At 35.7% G+C, this 16,385-nt stretch overlaps 4 protein-coding genes across 4 annotated transcripts; all 4 read left to right on the forward strand.

The window, feature by feature from the left end:
* Positions 1-1,264: 1,264 nt before the first annotated feature.
* On the forward strand, positions 1,265-2,101 carry MONOS_10962 (uncharacterized protein; the record flags this gene model as incomplete). The annotated part of the gene is made up of 2 exons (XM_067863452.1): positions 1,265-1,486; positions 1,538-2,101. The coding sequence occupies 2 exons, from the start codon at positions 1,265-1,267 to the stop codon at positions 2,099-2,101; spliced, it is 786 nt and encodes a 261-aa protein (XP_067726865.1).
* A 4,271-nt stretch (positions 2,102-6,372) lies between these two features.
* On the forward strand, positions 6,373-7,131 carry MONOS_10963 (uncharacterized protein). Its single transcript, XM_067863453.1, has 3 exons — positions 6,373-6,423; positions 6,505-6,578; positions 6,644-7,131. Exons 2-3 carry the CDS (start codon positions 6,522-6,524, stop codon positions 6,905-6,907), a joined length of 321 nt encoding a protein of 106 aa, XP_067726866.1. The 5' UTR covers positions 6,373-6,423; positions 6,505-6,521; the 3' UTR covers positions 6,908-7,131.
* A 55-nt stretch (positions 7,132-7,186) lies between these two features.
* MONOS_10964 (uncharacterized protein) lies at positions 7,187-7,947 on the forward strand (the record flags this gene model as incomplete). The annotated part of the gene is made up of 3 exons (XM_067863454.1): positions 7,187-7,191; positions 7,316-7,406; positions 7,477-7,947. 3 exons carry the CDS (start codon positions 7,187-7,189, stop codon positions 7,945-7,947), a joined length of 567 nt encoding a protein of 188 aa, XP_067726867.1.
* Positions 7,948-8,839: 892 nt separating this feature from the next.
* On the forward strand, positions 8,840-16,136 carry MONOS_10965 (putative histidine kinase; the record flags this gene model as incomplete). Its single annotated transcript, XM_067863455.1, has 1 exon — positions 8,840-16,136. The coding sequence occupies one exon, from the start codon at positions 8,840-8,842 to the stop codon at positions 15,761-15,763; it is 6,924 nt and encodes a 2,307-aa protein (XP_067726868.1). The 3' UTR covers positions 15,764-16,136.
* Positions 16,137-16,385: the final 249 nt, after the last annotated feature.

The raw sequence follows: 16,385 nt of genomic DNA on the forward strand, positions 1-16,385 counted from the left end.
TTTCCATGTCTGCCTGGATCAGTACGAGAAACAGGAAAACCTTACAAATAAAACCGATATTTTGGGGTTCTCCTTTTTTAAGTTGAATTCTTGCCTGTTTTAAAGTGATTAATATTCTTCCCTTGATATTGCCAGTCACTTTCTTTGCCAAAAAAGCTTCTCTCATGCCTTATGCTCCCAAATTCTATGTAATTTTGTGCAGATTTTGTCCTTCACAGAATTCCTTCCATAAATTTTCATTCAACAAAATAACAATTGAATTTGTTTTCATCTCTTGTCCTAAATAAATATCATGTATCTTCCGTAACTTCATTTATTTCCCAATGGCTATACAATAATCAGCTCCGTTCTCATCGTATTGCTCCACAAAGCGGAGATTGGCCATTTCAACAATAACTCACATTCCTGAACTTTGGAGAGGATACGGATGGAAATATCTTCACAATCAATAGAACTATAAAAATTACATACATTATGTCTTTTTGTGTTATTGATGAAATTGTTGTGTTCCCCTTGGCCATCCAATTACCAATAATCATCAGGCAGAATTTCAAAAATATTGCATTGCCTCATTTCTTGTTGCTATCACAGGAAATAATATTTCAAATTCAATAGGTAATGTTCATTCATGTATTCTCGATCAATGCATAAATATTTCATTTCAAAGAAAACTATTCGATCAAAGGATCCATAACAAATAAAGCAAATTGGAAAAACCTTTTTAATCTTTTAATAACCAACAAAAAATACAAATGCATAGAATGACAGTGTGAACGCTCATATTTTTATGACAATTTTGAGATTTAATTATTCTCCAATTTCATCTATCCAAACATGTGCGAATTCAATGCGAATATGAAAATATATTATTTTCTGGATGCATTGTAATTTCAAAAAGCAGATGATGAGCGTACAAAAAATGTTCAAAGGTTTTCACTCATTATTGCTTTTGAATTCTAACTTATTCCGATTGGACTGGTTTATTTTTTCAGAATTGCTTCATGAATTGGAGCATTGCACTGACTCTGAGCAGAAACAGAAAATTGAAGAAATGGACGAAATAATTGATGGAATGAATAAAGAAGAATTCGAATCTATTTTCACGAATGAACTATTTGATAATATCAACAAAATGATTGAAGAAAAGAAAATATCAATGGAAATTTCTGTTGAGCTATTGAAGCACATTGGATATTGCGCAGTTTTGAAAAATATGATTAATAGATGCATTGAATTTTCTTTGCTGAAATCAAGATTAGATGAAATGATCATTGAAGAAGAAGAGAAAATAGAAGGAAAGAACGAAAAGCTTCTTGTTGATCTTTGCGAATGCTATCTTTTGTTGAACAGGTGGGCTTCTTCGAAATTTCTTTCAATTTGTGTGCATTGTCTTCTGAAGGTTTCCTTGAAAAAAGAGGAAAACGAAGAAGCAAGAAAAGAAGTGGAAATTGCTTTGCTGGCGTTGAGCAATATTGCGATGTGGAAGGTCAGATTTATTTTTTGATATGTTTTTGGATTTTATTTTTTTTATACTTAGTTTATCGAACAAAATCTGTACTTGAAGGAAATCAAAGAAATCATCCAATGTCATCAGAAACATCACAACCTCACTCGACTTGCGTATCAGTCGGCTTGGCAGTTTTTGATAAACAGATTATATGAAGATTACAGCTTGGTTGAAGTGGTTGTGAATGAGCTGCATTTTGGAAGGGAGGCAGCAAGAGAACTGGATGAGCTCAGGGGAAATGTGGATTGGAAGAGAAAAGAAGAAAGAGGAAAAGAAGCGAAAGAAGTGCATATTTTGATCAGATGGCTTGATGTGATTGGAGATTTCTTTTTCGAATGTCGATTGTCAAATGAAGAATACATAGGGCTTATCAGCAGCATGACAAGGTTGTTCAGAGCATCAAGGGATAATTACAGAGAAATTAACTTTTTCTGCATTTGTTTAATTGGAACAGTAGCAGATAATAGAGCGCTGGAAATTGAAGACCTGTTTAAGAGTGAAGCTATTGATGCTGCTTTGGAGGAGATAATTCGGTCTAATACTAAATACTCACAAATTGACTTTTATTTATCATTTTTTCGGAGTACTTCGTGAAAGATTGAAGAACAAGGAGGTTAATGAAACCGAAAGGAAAAAAAGAAATGAAATGAAAAGAAAGTTGATTGAAAAGATGGGGAAAAAAGGATATGAAGATTGCATCATCAGTCTGCGCAATGTCATTCTTATAAAAACATTTGACGAATTTTTGTATAATAATTTGGAAGAATGTTTTGTATACTCCTAATTCATCTGTGTTTCGATTCACTAAATTTTTTGCATTCAAAATCCTTTTCACTTTATGTATATCGTTTGTTTTCTATACTCTGTGAAGTGAATGTATAACATTCTTTTTCAATGAGTTGAACAGCAAAGGTTTTGAGTTTTAATTTATTATCTTTTCTTCTTTTTCTTTTTCTGCAGCCTTTCATCAAATATAAAAATAAAGGCAGCTATTTTTTATGATTTTGTCATCTTTTCATATTTGGAACGTTTTGATGAACATCAAAATTGTAAAATTGATGATTATTTTAACTTTTTATTTTTTCATTTATTTTGTATTTTTATATGTGAGGTTATTTTAAATAGTGGTATTTTTCAGGGTGTAGATTATTTCCTAATTCTTTTATTGACGGTATATTCATTTTTTATTGGATTCCTAATCCATTCCAGTAACTTGTGAAATGTGTAAATGCATTTTTTGTTTTTAATAATTTTTTGTTCCATTACGTCAAAAATTATTCAACATCAAAAAAGTTTAATTCATCATCGAAAATTCATTAATCATCATTTGTTTTGAAAGATTTTCAAAACACAGACTCGTATCAGTTGTTTTTTGTTGAGTTAATGATCAAGAAATTCGACAATTTCAATCGAAAAAAACCGTTTTAAATGTTTTTTTAATGTTTGATTGTGTTCAATTGCGTTAATGAGTAAATTTTTGAATATTATAATAAACTCTTCACTTGTGCAAAGGAAAAAATAAGTTTATTTAAAAAAAAAATTAAAATGATATGATTTTTTTTTACAATCATGCAATTCATAAAAAAATGAAAAACCAATTTCATTTATTTCAAACGAAATATAAGAAACAGTATTTGTTGAATTTGAAGATAACAAAATGAAACATTTTCAACTTTCAAAATGAGAAAATAATAAATGGATTTCGTTTTATACTGTTGAAAGCAGCAGTTAGAAATAAAAGAAAAGCATTCTCTGCAAATAAACACTTTTTACTGCAGTCGAAATCGGATTTTGTAACAAAGAATGAAATTAACATAAGTTATCATTTCATTTTTCTATACTGAAAAGTTTTTTTTTTTTCATTCATTCATTTTTCAACTCATATGATCTCAGAGCTAATTATTCGTGTGATTGTTTTTGATTTGGCAAAATTTTTTTGAAAAGTTCCTTTTGTTTAATTTTCTACAAAAATAATAATTTCATATTTTGATCAAATTTCTGTTCCCACTTATGAAAATATGTTTTCATGAAAACAAAATCAAGACAAAGCTACTATTTACATGATTGTGAAGTTTCGTGAGTGGGAACAAAAATTTGATAAAAATATGAAATTTTTGTTTTATTTGAAAATAAAACAAATGGAACTTTTCAAAAAAATTTTGCCATTTCATATTTTTCCATTCAATATTTTGTATTTGAAAAACTCATTAAAAAAACGAAATGAACATTGAAAAATCAAAAAGGCTTTTTTATTACGCATTCATCTTTATTTCAGCAAAAACATTTACTTTTGACACAGTTGTAAAAGTTTTTGTATTTGAATTCAAAATCTCTTCCCAATGACACACAATCTTTGAAAAAACAACACACACACAGAAGAAAGTTATGATTTCGAAAATAATTATCCATGTTTCAGAACAATGAATTAAAAAAATGAACTTAAAGATTCAAGAACTTTCACAAAAAGAATAACAATTGGGTGATTATTTTTGAAATCATAACTTTTTTCTGTGTGTTGTTTTTCCAGAGGTTGTTTGCCATCTGGAAGAGATTTTGAATTAAAATGAAAAATTCTTAACAACTGTTTCAAAAACACATGAATGAGCAAAATTGAAGACGACGATCTTTTGAACATTCCTGTTAACTTTTAAGTGTTCTTTTGTCGATATTAAAGGAAATTATATGAATAGAAAATATAGAATGAAAAAATATGTTTTGAATAATAACAACTCATTTGGAAATGATAATTGAATTTTTATTATAAAAAAATATTGGATGCTGAATAAACCACATCAAAAATAAAAACCCAATAATTTTCTATCTATTTTGCTGTATTTTTTTCAAAAAAAATATAACTTTGAAATAGTGGAATTCTTCAAAGAAAAAAAATTTTTTTGCTTTTTTTTTTTGCGAAATTCAAAATTGTTCACCAATATCAAAGAATAGTTCCAGATCATAATAATTAATTGGAAAAAAAATTGGGTAATTATTTTCGAAATCGTATCATTTTTAGGGGTGTTGATTTTTCAAAGATCGTTCGTTATTTGAAAGAGAATTTAAATTCCGAAGAGAAAAAGCACAATAATTGATTTTATATACTAATGTTTTTGTTACACTGACAATCAAAAATAACTGATTCACTTTTGAAAATTGAAAATTTGAACCAATAGTGAAGAAAGACAAAAATCGTATTCAATTATTGTAATAATTAAACATGTTCATGCTTTAAAATTGAGATAATTTTTTTTTTCTCTTTTCAAGAACAATGAAAAAAGAACGGTTTTCCTGAAAATGGAAAAAATTATTTGTCAAAAATATGAGATCTGAATTTTCAAAAAAAAGTAAAATTTTAAGAATTAATACCAATAACATAATCAAAATACATTGATAGTAGATTGATTTTCCTTCATTCAATATAACTGTTTTGAGGAGTTTGTACATCGAATGAACAAGTTTATTAATAATATCCATTTCAATTTCATTCCAGGCATCCAAAATTGATTGTTTCAGCTCATTCACATCTTTCTTTGGTTTCCCATCATTGAAAACTTTCCTGGATAAAATGCTCCACACATTTTCGATGATATCAAAATCTGGAGAATAATGGGGCTATTCAACGCTGGTAATTGAAAAATCTCTGATGACATTTTGCACCTTTATGGATCGATGAATAGGCGAATTATCGTGGATAAATCTCCAATTATTTTTGAACCGCTTGCGTGCATAAGGAATCAATGAAAATTTCAAAATACTGCAATATTCCTCAGAATTCATTGTTTTGCTGACAAAAACGATTGGTGATTTGAAATTATAACACACTAAGGCCCATATATTTATTTTTTCATGTTTATTCTGACTTTGATGGTTGACAATTTCCTCATTATCTTTTTCAATCCATTCCATTCTTGTATTATCTGGTCCAAATTAATTGAGTTTTTTTCCATCTGCGAAGATCGAAAGTTCCCATAATTCATCATCCCTGAAATGTTTTTCAGCAAATTCGTTTCTCTTCTCACAAGCATTCTTTGATAGGAAAGGTTTGATTTTTCTCTTTGTTTATTTTCTATTTATCAAGCGCAATAGTCGATGAGCAGTGGAATTGCTGCAATTTACACCAAGATAATCGGTTGGATCTCTGGCTCTTCGAATTTGCATGCATTTTGATTCTTTTTTAGCTTTCCTCAACAGAGCATACGTTCGAATAAGTGGCCTTCCGAGTTTGCGGCTGACTTGCCGTTTTGTTTGAATATGGTTTGTTTTTAAGTCCTTTTTTGCAGTATTGACTGAAATATTTAATAAACGAGCAATATCGTTTCTTCATTTCCCTTGATCGCGCAGTATATGTATTTTCTTTTGAATCGAGCCCTTTGTAATTCTTGTCATTTTGTTTTGTTTGTGTATTATTTCTTTTTTTATATTAATACCTTTATCATTCGCAAATTAACCTTTTTTCCAGATCACATTTTTTTGAACAAAATTTTCTGATAAATAATTACACAAACATTTTTTAATATTGATCAAATCTTTTTTTTAACACAAAAACCGATAAATCTTTAATATCATTTATTAATTAACTGATCGACAAATTTCAGCTTTCAACTTATGCTTTTATTGTAAAAAAATAAAGAAACTTCATCAGGATCACATAATTCTGATGAGCAGTGTAAGTTAAAGATAAAAATGTTTTGTATTATCCTTTTCACTCTTTGGTGTTTTTTTATTGTTATTTGAAAAGTACTTTTGCATCGAAATTTTTGTATGAAAAAATATGATTTCAAAAATAATCACACAATTATATAAAAATTGCAAAAAATTTTTTGATCGCAATCCATAGTAAAATTGAAACAATATTTTATTATGGAATTACAGATTCTCTTTGTGAAAAGAAACAGTATTCTAAACGTAAAATATTTAAAGTTTACAAATTGGATTTATTAAATCATCAACATTTTAATATTTCCTAATATTATCTTTTTTCCTTTGTGGAATAAAATTAGAAAAATTTCAACCAAACATGAATCAAGTGATTGCAACAATGCTACCACCACATATGAGCAAAGAGGAAGTTCATGTTTGATTTTTTTCCCTAGTCATTTTTAATTTGCATTTTTGTTTTGGTATTCTTTCATTTTTAAGAAAATTTTTAGCCGATTTGGACTAATAACCGATTATAAGTTTACTGGTGTTGGAAGTGGAGCGCCATTTGGAACGGCTTGCATTACATATCAAAATCCTTCATCTGCTTGCAAAGCAATTGAATTAGACGAAACAATGATGGATGGAAGCAAAATACGTGTTTATACTCCTTCTCCATCTGGAATAATCCTTGGGAAAAAGCAAACAATTGTAGACGAAACAATGGATATTCTAAACAGAATTAAAGGCAAAGGGCTACTTTAAGGGTACCTAAAAAATTTTAAATTAGCTTTATGAAAAGGCTAAATGTTTCCAATTGAACTTTCATCAACACTCTTTGGTGTTGACAATATGTTTTATTAATCATCGAACTTTTTTAGGGTTTTCGTTCTCAAAAACAACTGACCCCTAATTGAAATTTTGAATTTCTTTTTTGAAAAGTTAATTAAATAACAATAAAAAGACATTTTTAGGTTTATAAATTTGAATATTTGTGCTATTTGCAATTGTTAGGGTTGATAATAACTCGATTCAAGCACTGATATGAAGTTTGAAAAAAGTCTCGTAAAACTTAAGATTTGAATAAAAAAACATTCAATCATTTTCAGTTTTGATCAATTGATTATTATAAACCTAATATACTTTTAATATCTCTCCATTGCATTTTTTTAGCTATTTATTCATAAATTTAACGAAAAAATCGGGTACCCTTAAAGTAGCATCTTGCCGAATTAAAGTTCACAGCGTTGATTTTGTATCATCTGTTTGCACTTGTACCCATTTGAATTTAAGAAAATTTTTTATCATTCATTCATTCTTTTTTATTTTATCAGGCAGCAAGCAAATTTGGTGCAAATCCACAACCAAGGCAAGTTGCTACTGCAACTTCTCAGCAAGGAATTCCCACAGGTTCATCTGTTTCTCAACAAACTCACACTTGTTCATATTATCCTTCAACTGTTCCACAGTCTTTTACACCTCCAACTACGATGATAACTCCACCAACTATTTATGGTCCAATTCCAATTCAACAATTTTCAACCCCAGCTTTTATTCCTGTTTCTGCTCCTGCACCTGCTCCGGCCCCAGCTCCAGTTGCGGCTTCAGCTCCTTCATTCCCTTATCCTTTACAAACGAACAAAACCAACGATCAGAGTTATTGCAATCAATTTACACAAGATAAGACCCCGGCTGGATATGTTCAGACTCCTCTATATTATCAGCCAACATCATTACCAGAACCTTTTTCCTCTTCTTCATTTGCAACACCATATTCTACACAATCTGATATAGAAAAGTCTTAAAATTCACCAAAATATTTATTCAAAGAAGAAAAACAAATGAATCTTCTCCTAAAAGATTGAACGATTTTTCAGTTATGCTTACAAGATCTGAACCTTTGTATTTTTAGTGATTTTGAGGATTTTAAATTCGTTCGTTACGAAATAAATTATTTTGGTTCAGATCATTTTATAAAATGATAAAAATTTTTATTTTCCTTAAATATTTGTTGTTTATTGAATTCATTTGAGCACATGCAATCTAATTTTCCATTTCAAACGGCGTTATCTTCTGTGACACTTGGTGTGCTTTATTAAATGATAAAATCATTTTTGATAACTTTCATCATTTTCTCTGTATGTTTCACTTTTTATGAATTTTCTATAATTATGTCCTGTTCAAAAATTAATTTGCAACAATAAAAGGTTGGAACATAATTGGAGAAGATCCCGAGGAAGATGAGCATCCTCATTTTTGCTCAAAACGTTGTTCAAAAGTTCTTCTGATAGCTTCCCCGTATGAAGCATTTCTTCTCGAAGATGAAAGTTTGAATATTTCATTTTCTATTTCTGTTTATCGTTGTCTTGATTTTATTAATTTCATAAAGGTTCGCAGTTTAATTTTTTGGACGAATATCACACTGTTTCAAATGCGAAAGTAATTTACAAATTTGCAAACATTTGTGAGCGAGTTCATTCATTAAAAGATGCAATAAAGAGACTTCAACACAATAAATATGATTGCATTTTCGCTGTTTCACAATTGAATGATCAGGGGATGATAAATATGGTTTCTTTGCTGAGGAAAAAAATTGGAAATATGATTCCAGTTTTTCCTATTTGCGTAACATATTTGCCCCATCATTTTTCATTGACTTCTCTGCATTTTCATGAAGATTCTCCTTTAAGACCGTATATGTGCCATTCTCCTGAACTTGGACCTTTGGTTATGCCTTTGCCATTTTCTTGGAAAGGTGATTTCTCTCTCTTTCAAGCACTTATTCAGCTAGTGGAAGATGCAAAAAACTGCGAACAAGATAGCGTGTTAGGAGCAGGCATAATTGTATATGTTGAGGATGATCCATTGTGCTATTCAATTATGTTACCGTTTCTCTATCGCACGATAAACAAATTGCTGCAGCGTCAAATGTTGCCATTGCCCCAAACAGGAATACTCAAAGAAACAACGAATCAGAAAGAATGCGATCCTTCCATTAAAAAATACAAACAGACTTATTTTCAGTTCACTTGCAGAAAATATCTGCAACACACATTGTTTTTGCAATGCAGCAGAGTGAAGCTAATACACGTGCACACTTTTGAAGAAGGCCAGATGGCAATTGAGAGATACAAAGACAATATGATTGGACTAATTTGCGATGTGAATCTTCGCTGCACAGATGAAAAGAACAGCAATTCTCGGCCTCTTTCATCCCAGCTGCCTTATAACCATCATCATCAGTGTATTTCACAAGTTTCGCCTTTGAGCTTTTCTGCTGATTTGCCTTCTTTTCCCGAAATGTTTACTCAAAGTCCACTTTCTTCTTCTTCTTCTCCTCCTTCATTTTCGTCAATCCCGCGTGGAATGGAGATAGAGATGAGGTATCAACTGGCTCAATTAGATGAATCTCTTTCTGCTCAAAACGGTTTCTCCTCAACAGAACATTCTCTGCGAACAAATAAGATAGAAACACCGATTCGGTCAACAATAGCTTCTCCTTTCACACCAAATTCTCTCTTGCCATCTCCAAATGTGACTCCAGTTTTATCGAACTCGTTTTTCTCAAGCAGCTCTTCAAACGACCGTCTTGTTCGGTTCGGCGGAGGATTGGAACTGAAGCGGCAGCTTGGAGACAGATGCACCGTCCTTTTCTTGTCCTCTCTTGAACACCCACCTGTTTCTATCATTTTGGATTTGCTAACGCCACCACCGCTGCCCCAACCACTTCAGCAGCCTGCTCAAGTTTCTGAGCAGTTTGAAGTGCCTCGTTTGTCTTCCCTGTCGTCATCATCATCATTATCATCATCAACATCTTCTTCTTCTACTTCACTGCAGCCTTCTTCATTCATAAACTTTCCATCTCAATCTTCTGCCCCATTGCCGCCGACTTATCCAGTTTCTTCAGTTCCTTCGTCAAACGTTACTTTCATTTACCGAGATTCGCCTGACTCGCTCAAAAAGATTGAATATTTCTTGGAGATATACGTTGGACTGGGCCCTTTCCAGTTCCGCCATCCGCAGACGGAAGAGACAGTGTATGAGGCAGCGACTGTGGATGAGCTGTTTAACTACATTTTCACAGCAGACGATGAGATTATTGTGCGGCATGCGTTCCGCAACGACTTCAGCAACTGGCTGTTTGCCCACGGAGAGTTTGCGCTGGCTCGCCTGCTGCGTGTGTATGACACACATGCTGTGCATTTTTCGGGAAATGAGCTGAAAGAAAGAGTGCGGAAGATCCGGCTGTTTATGGAGACAGCGTTTCAGATATACAGAAAGAGGCACGTGATGGGTGAGGCGGCGTTTGCAGAGGAATTTGCGTCTGGCAGAACAGAAGCAGAGGAAAGGCATATTTTTGAAGGAATTAGCGAAAAAGAGCAGTTGAAGAATATAAAGAGCAATTTTGCAGCAAATGAGGAACTTGTGATTGCTGGAGACAAAAAGAGAAATGAATTTGAATGGAAGAAAGGAGAAAGTCTGAACGATGAGCAAAATGGAAACAATTCTTTCTTAAGAGAGCCAGAATTAAATGATGATAAAGATAATGAGTCGGTTTTTCAATCAAAACCCGAGTCATTTGAAGTGCCTACAAATCCGTCAGACCGCGCAACAGACAAGATTCGCAATCGTTCCATTGCATCTTCAAAAGTTAGCCAGCCAATTCCTTCGACCTTCTCATACAAGCACATTTCTCCTTCGTTTCTGACTTCAGTCACACGAGTGGGATCAGGCGCAGTTGGCGGCAAAGCGCGGGGGCTTCTGTTTTTGGAGCGGCTGATTTCGCTGGAAAAGAACTCATTGGAACAGACATTGAATGGGAAGAGCAGCAGAGATGTGAATGCTAACTTTGCGTCTTCTGGTTCGACTGGATCGTCAGCATTTATATCTGGTGTTGGAGGAAGCAATTTCGGATTTGGTGCAAATGACGCTGCTTCACAGCGAATATCAATCAAAATACCCCGAACGCTTGTTTTGTGCACAGACATCTTTGACGAATTTATTCAGATGAATCATTTTGAGTTCCTGTTTGATGAAGAAAATTATACCAACATGGACAAAAACTGTTCCCCTCTTTTAACACCAATGTCTGAATCACCTTCTTCTTCCTCTTCTTCCTCTTCCTCTTCCTCCTCTTCTTCTCCTCCTTCAGTAACAAGCACACAATCTGCTCTTGAGTCGCTGTTCCTGTCATCTCCTGTTCCACCTCGAATCATTCCTCATCTGGCCAGTTTTGTTGCGGCGCTCGATGTTCCCCTGGCGGTGCGTTCGTCTTCTCTTCTGGAAGACTCACAGCATCAGCCGATGGCAGGCATTTATGAGACAGTGATGATACCCAATCAGCCGAGGAGGAATTCAAAGAAATCAACAAAGTCAAAGAAATCAAAAAGGAGAAGAAGATGGAGGACAGAAAAGGAAATGGAAAGAGAGAAACAGATAGAAGAAGAGGAAATAAATGGAAGGATAGGAATGGAATATGAAGGCAGCAGCAATTGCACTGAAGCAGATGCAGCAGAAGGAGAAAACAGCGACGACAACATTGACGAAGAGGATATTCGAAGCAGAGTTGAAACTCTTTGTGGAGCAGTGAAAAGAGTGTGGGCATCAATGTTTACTGAAAAGGCAAGACAATCCATCAATCTGTATGGATTCACCATCAGAGACGAAAAAATGGCAGTTATCATTCAGGAAGTGGTTGGCAAATACTTCTGCAGCAACGCTAAAGATGAAAGCGAAACACAACAAAACGATTCTTCTGCTGCTTCAATGAAATCTTTGTCATTCGCTTCGATGTCGAACTTTCTGTTTGGCGATTCATTTGACAGCGAAAAAACAACTTCTTTTGATTCAAACGAAACCAGCACAATCAATTCAAATAAGAACGAAAATGAAAAAGACGATGAAGAAACGTTGGAACCGACTCATTTCTATCCAGATGTGTCTGGGGTGTTGCAGTCGATCAACCACTACCCAATCAACGGAATGAAAGCAGAGGATGGAGTTTGCATGCTTTCACTGGGATTGGGAAAGACTGTTGTGGAAGGCGGAAACAGCTATGCTTTTTCACTGACAAGACCAGATGTGTCCTATCATTTTGGGAAATCTGAGTTGCTTACTCAAACACAGAAGGATTTCTTTGCAGTTGATTTGAGAAGGAGAAAGAAGGAAACAACAAATAAGTCCAAAGGCAATGGATTTCTATGTGTAGGGCTGAACGGGAGAAAAGGAATAAGCAATAATTTTGATTCATATTTATCATCAGGTTCAAACAATCACATTCTTTTTCACGAAAACAGTCAAACAAGAAAGTTCGAAAATACAGAGTTTACAGACATGAATGAAGAAGAAGAAGAAGAAAAAGAAATAAACGAAAGCGAAAGCGATGAAGAAGACAACAGCAGTGATTGTGTGATGAAGCTGACACTGGAGGATGCGGAGTTGGACGGAACACTGCAGCCACATGGGAGTGTGTATGATTTTGACGACGATCGGCTGAAGAACTACATCCACGGAGACTTGTTTACGAAGCCACGGGTTGTGACGTTCCATCGGCTTCTGAGACAGCCCATCCAGAACATTGTGATGCGGCAGGCGCCTCAAAAGAGCGTGATGGCCAATCCACTTTGCATTTCGCCGAGTTGTCTTTCGTCTTCAATTCAGTCATTTCCGCCTCCATCTCTCAGCACCCCAACATTTGCTACTCCTTCTCTGCCATCTTTTTCATCTGGCTCGTCGTTGCCATTTCAATCATCCCAGTTTATGAATCACTCTTCCTCTTCCCATTCGCTTCTTTCTACATCGAATTCTTGTTCCTCATTTTCATCTTCTCTTCAGTCAATTCTTGATTCTCTTTCTGTGAACACTGCGTCCTCTTTCACTTCGTCATTGACTTCAAACACATCAAGCACGTCAAGCACATCAAACACCTTTAACACTTTAAACATCTCGAACACTTCATGTTCTGCACCAACTCTTTCAACATTGTCTCTCGTTCCAACGAAAAAACAAATTTGCAAGCCATCATTTTCTCTCCCTCCTCGTTCACTACGACATTCTTCTTCATCAACTTCTATCTCTTCCTCTTTGTTTTCTTCATCAACCAATTCATCTTTTTCATCATCTTCATCATCTTCCTCCTCCTCCTCTTCTTCTTCCACACAGAACAACATGACATTCCCAGAACTGCTGCAGAAGCTGATCAAGCTGTGTGAGTGGGGCATGGCTGGGGCAGTTGAAATGGAATTTGCGATTACGTTTCCTCCGTCGCTGCATTCGCAGTCGAGACAAGTGTTTCCTCGTTGTTCATCGTCATTTGCTGCTTCAACGAGTCATACGTGTTTGTTGCCAGCTTCAGGAAAAGATGAGTTTTGGGGCCAGCAGCTAGAAGAAATGACGATTCCGCAGCTGTTCCTTTTGCAGCTGCGGCGAATGTCGACGCTGGACAACGAGGAGATGAGCGAGATGAGCAGCCAATCAGCGGCAGAGAGCAGGGGAAATATGAGCAGGATGGGTGATGCAGCTTGCTGGAAGAAAATAGCATTCTCTGGGTTGGCGCTGGGGCATGGGACGCGGGAATGTATTCGGGACATTGTGTTTGTGAAGCCATCGAGGTTTGACCGGACGAAGACAGAGAGGATAGCGCGGGAGATTGCAGAGTTCAACAGATGTCTGATGGCAGCAGATGCACCAGATGCATCGGCTGTGACAGCATCGGTGGAAGCTGAGATGGGCAAAGGGAGCAACAGAAGAGGGATTGAGAGAAATATGTGTTGTGGCCATCGTCCATATATTGCAATTGGGGTTGGGCGGTGGGGCACAACGTGTCCTTCGCTGGGCATTCCTGTTGAGTGGTCGTCGATCAGCGGGGCAGTAGTTCTGGTGGAGGCGTCGTCTGTTCCTCAGAAGTCGTCTTCGTCTTTGTTTGAGGTGGAGCCGTCGCTGGGGACACACTTTATGCACAATGTGATGACGAGGAAGATTCCGATATTGTTCATCCAGCCGAAGAAAAGAGCAGCCGTTCAGAATCATCATCCACCATCCTTCTCAGACTCAGTAAACCCATCAACATCTTTGGAAGGGGATGAAAACAGGCCATTTATTGACTGGGAGTGGCTGATGGAGCAGGAAGTTGTTCGGGAAGGGGAGTTTGTGGTGTGGTGCCGGACGAAAGAGGACATTGCTGTTTCTGTTGATCCAGAGACTCGGACAGCCTCGATATATGCCATCAAAGAGAAAGAGAAAAGCGAAGAAAAAGAGAAAAACAAAGAGAAAGATAAAAATCAAAATGCGAAAGAAACAAAAAAGAAGGAGAAAAATGAACTGAGCAACATCAAAGACTTGAAGAATGGGAGATATTTTGTGGACAAGAGAGAGAGGACGAGTGATGGATCTGTGTGCAGCGAGGGAGAAATGTTTGATGAGGCAGACTCGAACTTCTTGTGCTCAAACGAGGATTTGGATGAGAAAGAGAACATTGAGAGGCACATCCAGTGTGGAGAGGACGAGGGGGATTTGGAGAGTTCAGATGAGGAGAAAGAGGATGGAGGGGGTGTTGTGAAGAAAAGACGAAATCCGTCTGGTTTCTTTCTTGGCTCTGCATTGCCTTCGCTGTTGCCTTCAGCGAATGGAGAGGCACATGCCAGTCAGTTTCATTCCTCCGTTCCTTCCTCTCTTTCTCTGAACACTCCACTTCACATTCGCTGCTCATCATTCTCGCCTTGCTCAACACATTTGTCTTCTTCTCCACCTGCTTTTTCTTCTTCGTGCTTGATTCCATCACACACACCTCAGGAAGCATCTCCCTCTCCCTCTTCTTTTCACATTCATTCACTCTCTCCCTCTCCTTCTCTTTCTCCTTCTCACTCTCCCATCCCATCTTCGCTCTCAGCAGCGTCTTTGTCGTTCATTATACCCCGCCCTCAGTCACTGTCTTCAATCACACACGCATCCTCATCGCACATGTTTGCACACTCGCAGCCTCTTCCATCTCGACTCTCTCCATCCAAATCGAACAACGGAAATATCAAGTTACACAACAGAAATTGCAGTGAAACAATGAATGTGCCATCTGAAGAAGTAATTGCTGCAAATGTGAATAAAGAGCCACAATCTGCGCTTCCTGTTTTGCTGAGAGCAGAAAAAGTGGAATTGTGCATGAATGTTTCGAGAGATGAGAGGGAAGAGAGGGATGAGAGGGATGAAAGACATGAAAGAAAGAAAGGATTTTTGGATGACTCAGACAGAATGGACAAAGGGAAAAAGAAGCTGAGACTGGAAAAACAGTCAGGGTTTGGAGAGACGAAGGAGGCTGAGATGAAAGGAGAGGATGACAAGTTTGTGAAGCCAGATGAAGTCCCTTCACTTTCTCCTCCTTCTCTTACTCCTCCTTCACTTTCTCCTCCTCCTCCTTCATCGCCTTCGATATTCTTCTCTTCTTCGCCGAGTTCTTTTGATTCGTCGATACCCACATACTACATTGTGCCTCCAGCCAGCCATTCTTCGGACCTTTCTGTACCAACTCTGAAGCCTCCCTCTCCTCCTTCTCCTCCCTCTCCACCTTCTCCTCCCAACAACTCTCAACCACATTCATTCTCTTCTTCCACATTTCTTCCTTTTGGCTGAATCCAAACAAAGTGAGAGAATCTGCTATTGATTGCTTTCTTTTCTTTTACCTTTTTCTTTTTTGTTTTCATTTTTTGATAAAAGTTGAAACGACTTCATTTGATTGAGGTTGTTTTCATGGAAATGTATTTTTTTATTTTTTGAATTGTGAATTTGTGGTTCATGTTTTATGAATTAGCAGGTGGAATCTTTTTGAGTTGATTTCTGTTGAAATTGTTTCTGTTCTTGTTTCTGCTTTTATTTTCCCAATCGAAATTTTTGTATTCAACATTTCGTGTTCTGCTTTGCAGTTATGATTTTGTTATCCTTCTCTGTGAATAATGAATGTTGTGTGATTTTTGTTTCACACACGCTTTAACAAATAGAAATATTTCTGAAGAAGCTCACCAAATGTGATTTTGAATGAGAAGTTTTGCACTCAAAATGAAAATTCTTCTTCAACTGAAAAAAACATATTCACCTTCCCTTTGTTATTTCTCAAAAACCAATTTCCACCATGCACACAAGAATTGATTCAAAATTTCCTTGCTTTTCCAGAATAATTATAAATAAATTAATTTGTTTGAGAGCGTTTCGAAATTGCTTGGATGACTGTGATATTTTGAAGATTTTCAAAGATTAA

This window comes from Monocercomonoides exilis (genome assembly GCF_001643675.1).
Source record: "Monocercomonoides exilis strain PA203 chromosome Unknown scaffold24-1337568, whole genome shotgun sequence".
Classification (NCBI taxonomy): Eukaryota; Preaxostyla; order Oxymonadida; family Polymastigidae; genus Monocercomonoides; species Monocercomonoides exilis.